We start from the raw sequence: 10323 nt of genomic DNA, 5'->3' as shown, positions 1-10323 counted from the left end.
ACCATTTTTTGAATTTAAACATTTTATTCTCAAATCGACAAACTCAGTTAGGACCCTGTCGGGATCCGACCAGGACCCACACAAGACCTCGGCAGCACCCACTCAGGACCTTGCTGAGACTCGACAAGGACCCCATCGGGACTTGCCCTTGACTCCGCCAAGACCCCACTAGAGACTTGAGCAAGACCTGTCCTAAACTTCACCGAGACCAAACGTCGAAAAATGATTTTCTAAAAAACATTTTTCAGTATATGACGTGTACAGAGTATCACAAATTATATATATTTTTGGTACGGAAGTTTTAGGGGTAGTCACCGGAACAAGGATTGGAAGTACAGTGACTCAAACCCAAAAGTTATGGAGGAGTTTCCAGGCTCTAGGTGACATAGCCTTTGCCTACTCATTTTCTGTCATCCTTATTGAAATTCAGTTATTTTTTTTTTTCACTTAAATACATGGATAGATTAATAAAAAAATAAAATCTAAAAAATTTAGAGAAAACTTCACTTACCCCTCGATGGTTAAGCATTTTGCAATCCTACCTTCAATGTTTAAAAAATTTGTGATTTCTCGTACGCACCAAACACCGTAAAATGTTTTCTAAGAAATTATTTTTCAAAAAAATATTTTTTGCTGAAAACATTTTTCGATGAAAAACATTCTACGTCAAAACAAACGAGGCCTAAAAGTAGAAATCAAATCGGTCACCAACCCACGAAATCCTCTACCGTTGATCTTGCTAAATCGAAATGCCCAATCTTGGCCCTGAAATCAACATTCAAGAGAACAAACTCTATATTTGGGAGGAGGGGGTTGCGTTGGTGGGCTTGATTTGTGGGAGTTAATGGCCGGGTTGTACCACTGGGGTGGATGGGTGGGAAGAGCTTCATAAAATAAGTAGACATTTTGTCAAATTTGGAGGGGGCACGCAATAGGAGAACCCTCAAAAGGCCTAAAATGCATCACGCTCCTTCAAAACGGGTAGAACCACAACCTAACTTTTAGCTCCATCAAGAATATAGTCTCAAGACGGGTTGAGCAGGCACACCATAAGATGACCCTAGAAATGGCTGCAATGCGTATCAATCCCTTAAGACGATTAAACTATAACCTAACTTTATCATCTATGAGGACATAGTCTCAAGACGGGTTGAGCCACAACCTAGTAGTAAGAAGCTGGTGAATAAGGACTAATGGGCATTGGTGTTGTCAGCTTAACATCGCATTTGTAGAGATTCAAAATCCCACTCTTATTCTTTGATTGGTAATTTTAAAAGTTACACCAAAAAACTAGAGTGTAAGAATCAAAGTAGAAGTGTGAGCAGCATAATCATCCTTCGGTCCCAAACCAAACCACATGGGAATATTTGGTGGCAAACCACTGTGAGGTTAAGCCACTTTACACTTTATTTAAGTCAGTCCTTCATAAATTTGTTTTCTCCGACTTAAAATATATTCTGATGAAACAAATATATTGTTTAAAATATCTTTTTAAATATCGAATCAAAATTTAAAAACAGACTTCAAATTTAAAGGGGGGAAAAAAAAAATTGAGTTCCATCTACATGGAAAAAGCAGAAAAAGTAGGTCATTCATCATATATTGATATGACATTTAATTCTTAGAAATTGCAAGCGTCTACAATTATCTAAATCCAAAAATCCAAATTCAAGCCTATTCTTTTTCGTTGGATCAAGTGAGTCATATTCTACTACTGATTCATTGAGTATAATTAGTTTATGTGGGCTTGGTAACAAATAAGTTGTGGGGAGTATTTTAGAGTTTTTCAAAATACTTATAATTATTATTTTCCTATAAATATATTATGTTGTAACCCTAAATCGTTGAGTAGTAAAATATAAGCGCACTCTCTCCTGTAGATGTAGACACATTGCCGAACCACATAAATTTATGTCTCGACTTTTTCTTGATCTCTCTCTTTTCGAATTCCATATTGTTCATCATTGTTGTACACAGTAACAATATTTTCAAATAAAAAATCAAGATTATGACACATCATTAATCCTAGCATAAAAATAAAAATGTAACCCCCCTTCACCTTTTCAATTCTTCTGCCAAGGAGTGATTTGACTATTCAATTAGTTATTTTAAGAGTAATCAAACCACCCTAAACAATTTTTAGGTGATTAGAACAACTCAATTAGCTATTTTAGAATTGATCAGCTAACCTTAAAACACGGGGGATGACCTAGTCATCTCATGAGATGTTTTGAAAGTGGGCTCAACACCCAAATAGACTTGGACTGATCCAATTGTCAATAGTTCATGAGCTATTTTAGAGTAATGAGCCACCCGTATACAACTGTTTTGGGGTTGATCCAATTGTATGGAAGTGGTCACCACCGTCTAAAGAGCATCAGCAGGTTGGCAAAAGGTTCAATATTAACTATATTTAGCTAATTTGAATCGTTTTTCACGTCCAACAGATTATGCTCTGGTAATGCAAAATAGACTTTAAGCTATAGTAATTCGCAACATCTTAAGAATTGCTGTAGTACAATACAGGAATATTTTATTCCTTTTCTCACCTTTACTTTTCCGTTGCATCGTCTACACTTTTATTGCTTCTTGCCCCATCTCATCTCCTTTTTTTTTCTCCTTCTCCATCCGCCATTAAAGGAGAGACCGAGAAGAGGGTGTGCCAGGTAAAGGCGGAATAGGATCATCTCTGATTCATAATAGATTGGAGGGTGTCCAGTTCATAGCTGAAATTTCTTTTTTAGAAATCTTAAAGCCACAAATGAGACACCTATCCTACTAACAAAAAATAATAATAAAATATTATTTAAGATAAAAAAACAAATAAATCAAATAATAAAACAATAAAGAGTGGTTGGCCACCCATCTTGGCTATAGAGGGTAGCCAGACCATTCCAAACGGCTAAATTATTATTATTATTATTTTTTTTTTTTTTTTTTTTTTGCCCTCTAGACCACCCCCAAGGGCCATGGCCACCCCAAACTGGTCTAGGGTGGCCAAAGCCACCCCATGGCCCAGCGGGGATGGTCTAACAACTCCCAAGGATCAAATGAAATTTTTTGTTTTTTAGTTTAGCCGTTGGGGGTGGCCAAACCACCCCCATGAGCCATGGGGTGGTCAAAGCCATTCCATGCCAACGGAAGTGGCTGCCCACCCCTTATTTTTTTTTTAAAAAAAAAATATTTAATTTTTTAATTTTTTAAGTATAAATAATATTTATATTAATGGGACGGATGTCCCATTTATGACCCTAGGATCTCTCTAGAGATATATTGGCCATTAACTAAATATTCTCCAATCCAAAATAGACTGAAGATGATCCTATTCCGGCAAAGGCAGAGGTACTAACAGCATCAGATACACAATCATCCAGAAAAAACTATTATCCATTGCAACAAGACAAACCCTAAAGTGACCCAAATTGAAGAGGGACAAATGTAAGAATTTCCGTTCCGCACTGGAATGGATCTGTTCTCTACAGAATTTCCCGTTTGATAAAAGTGTTGGGAGTCCAGAGCAGGTCTGTGTTCTCCTCCACCCTTACCATGGTGTTTTGATAAGAGTCTAGGCAAAAATATAATTAAAAATAATAATAATATTTAAAAATAAATATAAAATAAAATAGAGAAAGATAATAGATAATTTGTTGGAGTGCGTAACGAAAGAGTAATTTTTCCTCACTCTCACTTTCTCACATTCATTTCTCCACACTCATGCGCTAGTAGATTAAAATTCAATAAAGACTTATCACAAATTATTCATATAAAAAAAGTAAAAGTTAAAATGGACAACTGAATTTTTTTTATTAGATATTTTACATTAATTCAATTATAGTTTTAAAAGCAATATATGAAGGTGAGGAAATGGCTATGGAAGGTGAGAATAGGGTGTATATGTGGGAAGATATTAACCGCCTACATCCACTATCTATAACTAACTACGTGTATATTAGGGATCTAAAAAAAAAACTAAGAAACTGGAACCGAAACTAGGAAAGGAACCGATTTTGAAATCGGTTGAAAAACCGGGTAACCGAGTACCCAAGTTTCGATTCTAGTTTTTGGCACCCAGTTATAACCGGGTAACTGAGTGCATATATATATATATATATATTCGGCTTCAGTGGACAGTGGCCCTTTGCCTTCCGTTGGGCCACTGTCCACTGAAGCCAAAAATGGCCACACTGAACCAAAAATTGTCCCACTTTTCTTCTTTTTTTTTTTTCTCCTTAACAATTGTTACACTTGCTCTTCAACAATTGTCCCACATTGCTCAAAATATAGAACCCTCAGGCTTGTTTTTCTATAAAAGGGAAACATATTCTCTCCTTCTAAATCCAACTCCAAGCCACTCGTTGAGCCCAAAGAGCCCAAAAATACATAAATTTTGGGCCAAAATACAAATTTCTGGCCCTCCAACCAGCTAAGCTTGTTCGGTTACCCGATTTTGAAACCAGTACTTAAAATAAAAATAGCGGATACGAACCGCATGAACTAAAAACAAAATGCCTATGCAGATGAGGCTAACTGCATCGGCATATTCTACCTAGTGTGTAGCACTATTCCAATAGAAAAAACAATACTTAAAATAGTGCATATTTTTTATTAGATCTTTTTACATGATTCCCGAGATAAACGTTAACGAAATTTCAGCCATCATCTTTCAACTTTACTTTTTTATTTATTTATTTGTTTTTTTTCTCATTCTTTTATGGAGGTAAACTAAACCAACTGATAAAGTAAACAAAACTACTTTTTCTTCGATATAAAAATATATTTTATAATAACTGGTTTTTTTATTATTTAAATATTATTTCTTTATAAAATATATGTTTTTTACCGACTCTCATTTTTTATTTATAAAATTTTAACCTAATCTCTAATTAAAAACAAAAAATAAAAGAGCAGAGAAAACAAAAATATTTATATTAAAATAATATATAGAAAAAAACTTTTGATTCCCTAATTACTGAGAATGTAATGAGAGTAAATTTTTATAATTTTTTTAAATTTTTTCTATATATATATATAAAAGACGTGCTGCTAATACTCTAATTAAAGGATTGTTAAAGATTGCATTTTATTTTATGAATCTAAAAGAATCTATTTAAGATTACGTTTTAAAAGTTTTAAAATACTTTTAATATTTAAAAAATTTATTTGAAAAAAAAATAATTATTATTTGATAAAAAAATTAAAAGTGTTTTTAAAAATCTAAAAAACTTAAAAATGGTAAAAATAAAATACTTTTGATAAAAATTTAAAAATAAAACTTTTACTTATAAATTCATTTTAACTTAAAAGCTCTATTTCTTAGACTCAATTTCAATCATAATTAAAATCATGCTCTAAGTTGAGTTGAGAACATAGAAGCTCCGAGAACACGTTGCTCCACTTGCCACGTACAGAGGCCTTCTTCCTTTTCAAGTATTTGTTTATTAGAGTCTAACAAAAGGACTGTTTATTTATTAACAAATCTTTGAGACCTCCACCATTCTTTATTCATTTACTGAACTGCTATTTTTAGCAAAGACTTTCTTGACATTATGCTTTTCAAAATAAAATATAATACCAACTTTGACAGCTAATCCATTGGATTCCCATACCACCTCTCACATTTAATATTTCACAGGAAAATTCGCCAGAAAGAGAAATTTTCCCTCGAAACAAGCAATAGATAATCCACAAGAGGAAAAATGGAACAAAAAGCAAGTGAGATTTTCCATCTCCATGTAGCTAAAATTTTCAGATTTAGCAGAAGTCCAAGAGTTATTAAAAAAAAAAAAAAATCCAAACCATAATCTATAGTGCTAACGATCAGAGATTCATCTCAGATTCGAATTAGACGACGACGAGGAAGAAAATGAAACGATAACACCTGTATAAATGCGAAACGTTCCATGACTGTAGATCCCGAAATCTACGGCGCGGGCACGGGCGCAGAGCCATTGCTGTTGCCGTTTTTGTTGGTGTTGGTCATCATCTGCTCGAATTCCTCGAAATTGACGTTTCCGTCTCCGTCGGAGTCGACTGAGCGGATCATGCGGTGACAGTCTTCGATGGAGCAATTCATACCGAGTCGGCTGAGCACGAGATGGAGCTCGGAGGCCGAGATCAGGCCGTTGTTGTCCTGATCGTAGAGCCCGAAGGCTTCGCGGAGCTCCGACGCACCGCCGTCCTCGGCGCCGGAGCGGCAGAAGGCCGCGAACTCCGGGAGCGAGATGAAGCCGTCGTGGTCCGAGTCTAGCTCGTTCATTATGTTTCGGAGCTCGTCTTCGTTGGAGAATGTAGATCCGAGCGATTCAAGGACGGCTCCGAGCTCCGACACGGAGATCCTCCCGTCGCCGTTGGCGTCGAAGCGCTTGAATACCTTCTCCACCTCGTCCATGTTCTGAAGGTAGACCGACTGCTTCTTTTGGCTCGGGTTCGGGCTTGAGTTCGTTGCCATGGTAGTTATGGTTGTTTCTTTTTCTTTATCTCTTTTTTTCTCGTTTTTCGCTTTTATAGCCAGATATGGCTGGGTTCGTTTCGATCACTCATTCTCATATTTATAGACTACCGACTACCGAGGAAGAAGTCAAGAAGAGAGAGATAAGGATCTGGGAGAGGTGAACAGGACGATGGGGACCCGCTAATTCCGTGTTGGAAATGTGAAGACACGTGTCTGTCCCACGCGGCTTCCACACGGTTCACTTATTGGCTTTTCTTTAGCGGCCGGTCAAACATCAATCATTTTAGACTATATTTTAAATAATAATATATAATTGATGCTGATATGATAAATATTAAATTATTATTAAAAATATATTAAACTATGTAATTTTCAAAACATAAATTATTGTTTTTACTCTACCGTCCTTTCATTCTCCCATTTTGCAAAATTACTATCAAATTTTACAAAATATAAACAAATAATAAGTCATTTTTGTGTTCTTTTGTGTAACTTCAATAGAACAAGAAAAATTTCAGTTTCAAAAATTTTAGATTTAGGTAATTTATTTTTTATTTAAGGATCATTGTTTTGCCACGTATCACATTATTAATAAAATAATAAATATTAATTATTTTATTAGTAATAGGATACGTGGCAAAATAATGATCATTTTAAGAAAAATGAACGGTATAGATCTGAAATTTCATAAATTCAAATTTTCCTAAGGATTTTTTTTTTTTTTTTTTGAAAAATCAATATGATATCATTCATAGAAAAGTCAAGAGCACAAAAACTCTTACAATCAAGATCCAAGCTGAAGTTAATAGATCAAAGCCAAAGTTCAAAGATTACACATCATAGAGGGTAATAACAAACAGATCTTATATTGAAGTCCAAACTATGACGCTAAACATCCACTAACCCATGACTAATCTTCAATTGTAACAGCAGATCTGTTATAGGGAAACAATCTAATGTATAGGTAACTCTTACTCCTCGACCTTGGGATTAAAAAAAACCTCATGCCGACACTCATCCTCCTCGACCTAAAGGCCAGAATACCGTTTACATCCACAACCACAAAGGTTTGGACCAAATCATAAGGCGAGCAGATCAAGAGAGGACAGAGCCTTACTACAAGCAGTGGGAAATACAAGCAAAATAGACGAACATGAAAAAAACAACAAGAAAACAGCAAGACAACACAATATAACCAAAATACAGAGAAAAGTAAATCAACCGAAAAAACATTAAAAAAAAAAAAAAGGAGCACACTTGGAGAAAGTCGACAGCTGAAGGAAAAGCCGATAGCGTGCTTGCCGGACACCGAAGTGAAGGAGGTGTTGGAAGATCGACGCGGTGGGGGACACGTTAAGAGACCCTGCAGAGGATTGTCGATGGCAAAGCAGCGCAGAGGAGATCGGTGGCGCACTCAAAAAACTAGGGGGAAGTTTAAGTGAATTAGTGTGCCAAAACAAACACCTAGCAAAAAAAATTAAAAAAATTAAAAAATTAAAAAAAAAATAGAAAAGAAAGAAAGAAAAACAAATAGAAAAGAAAGATAGATTGAGGAAGAGAGGGGGGAGGGAATTGGGGAAGGGAGGGGGGAAGGATCAGAGAAGAGAGAGGGGAAACGAATTAGGGAAGACGGGGAGGGGGGAACTGTGTGGTGCCGCCTCTTGTGCTCTGCTAGGGTTTTTTGCCTTTCCTTTTTTCCTCAACAATGATTTCTTCTTTAAGAATTTCAGTAAAATCAGATCGAACTTCAATAATAATATGACTTTTAAAGCCATTATTACACTTATGATTAATTATTATTAAATTTTGATTAAATAGTAATTTTAAAAGTTATCTTATTCTTAGAATGACAAAAAAAAAAAAAAAAAAATTTAAAATTACTCGAGTAGAGTATATTATGTTGGATGAACTAGTTCAATTACTATTTAAAAAAAAAAAAAAAAAAAAAAAATTGAAGAGTATAATTATATTTTTATAGTTGTTTATTAAAATAAACCGCTGACATGAATTAAAAATGTGTTTATATTCAAGCCTTAAAATCCATTAAATTTAAAACTAAAGTCTTGAATTTCAATAACGAAAAAAAAAAAAAAAAAAAACTAGAGTCTTAAATTTAAAGCGAAGAAAAGCACCAAAAATTTGGGAAAGATAGATTACAGTTCATTGAGGTAGGAATCTAGGAGAGAGTAGTCATTGGATTTTTCTTTCTAATAAGGGCTAATCCAAATGTTACTACATTATTATGTTAAATTATCATATTGTACAATAACAATATGATATTAGTATGATATTAAAACATTTCTCTTTAACTACTCATATTTAAAAGTCCTTTAAATATCTTCTTTTTTTTTTTAAGGGATAATTATCTTTTGCCCCCATAAACTACCTTGCCTTGGCACTTTCCCCCCCATGAACAATCAACTATGACTTCTAACCCCATCAAACTATCATCTTATAACAAAAAGGCCAATTAAGTTAGTTAAATGGGTTAAAATTGACCGTCAACGGTCATGTGCAAGTCATGTGCGATTTTTTAAAAAAATTCTTCCACTTTTGCCCTCACTTCAGACCTAAAAAATGGCGTTTATTCCTTCTTAAACCTTAATCCAACAAATGAAAACAATTTAAAATGAGGGTAAAAGTGAAAGAAATTTTTTTTAAAATGGCACATGACTTGCATATGACCGTTGACCATAAATTTTAATTCATTTGACTGACGGAATGTGCATTTTTATCATAAGATGGTAATTTGATGAGGTCAGGTGTCATAGTTAGTAGTTTATGGAAAAAAAAAGTGCCAAAGTGTTGTAATTTATAGGGTAAAAGGTAATTATTATTATTATTATTTTTATTCAACCCAATAAAATAAGATGACGTGTAAGTATATATGTATCATTTTCTTCTCCCTTTTTTTTAGAAAAAAAAAAAAGACATGATTGATGTAAGAGTTCAGCTAATACGACTTGTAAAATTTCGATGTAGACATCATTTTATTTCCAGAAACGTGGTCGGCGGAAAAGTAGCCAAGACTTTTACCTTAAAAAAAAAAAAAAACAAAAAAGGCTGAAAAAGCCAAGGCCATGGATATGAGATAAATGAGAAGGAAAGCTGGTGGTGTCTTCGTGAAAAGCTTTTCTTTACGCGCTTCAGGACAGTGTTTTTGGGTTATTCACTTATTCTTGGACCCCCATCGTATATGGTAGTGCTGTCGACTCAAGTACAAGGTCCGCTCGTATGACAACATATATTCGGATCCTATTTTGTAACAGTTTAGTTTGGGGCCCATTTGTGAATGTTGGCCACGTAAGCCTGTTACACATGGGGAGGAGGCATGGCTTCCAAGCCTTCCATCTTCTTCCTCTCTACCGCTTTCCCCTCCAGCCTCCTTCACAGCCTTGCCGAACCACCTCTTCAGCCTCACTCCCAACCGGCGTTTTTCTCTCCGATTTGACTTGAAGATTTGATCTTAGCTTTTCCAAGCCGAGTCTGTCATCTTCCATCACTCCACCACCGCCGCCCTCCTCCGTCAATGTGGTTGTTTTTTTGGTTTTCTGTAATTTTTTATTTTTTTCTATATTTGTTTCTTTTTTATTTTTTATTTTTTTAATGTTTTTCGAGGGAATTAGTTTCCAGGTGTCTTTGTGTTCTGATATTCTTATTCTATCGGAGATCGGTACTCCTCTGCGACTGCGACAGATCTTTTTCCAAAACCTTCGGTGCCTTTCATTTGCCGGCATCCGTTTGGGGTGCCTAGTCAATTTATTGCTTGTGTAGAAAGGACATTACAACCAGAGTGTAACTTGGTAGGGTACATTAAGAAAATTGGTAGATTGGGGAGATACTGCAAATTGCTTTGTAGACTAAGGGAGCTA

The 10323-nt window shown here is 35.0% G+C and overlaps 1 protein-coding gene across 1 annotated transcript; it reads right to left on the bottom strand.

Annotated features, from left to right (window-relative positions):
* Window positions 1-5697: 5697 nt before the first annotated feature.
* On the bottom strand, window positions 5698-6519 carry LOC132184578 (probable calcium-binding protein CML27). Its single transcript, XM_059598265.1, has one exon. The coding sequence runs from the start codon at window positions 6446-6448 to the stop codon at window positions 5921-5923; it is 528 nt and encodes a 175-aa protein (XP_059454248.1). The 5' UTR covers window positions 6449-6519; the 3' UTR covers window positions 5698-5920.
* Between the last annotated feature and the right edge of the window lie 3804 nt (window positions 6520-10323).

This window comes from Corylus avellana, chromosome ca6 (genome assembly GCF_901000735.1).
Source record: "Corylus avellana chromosome ca6, CavTom2PMs-1.0".
Classification (NCBI taxonomy): domain Eukaryota; kingdom Viridiplantae; phylum Streptophyta; class Magnoliopsida; order Fagales; family Betulaceae; genus Corylus; species Corylus avellana.
This window is presented reverse-complemented; position numbering and strand designations above follow the sequence as displayed.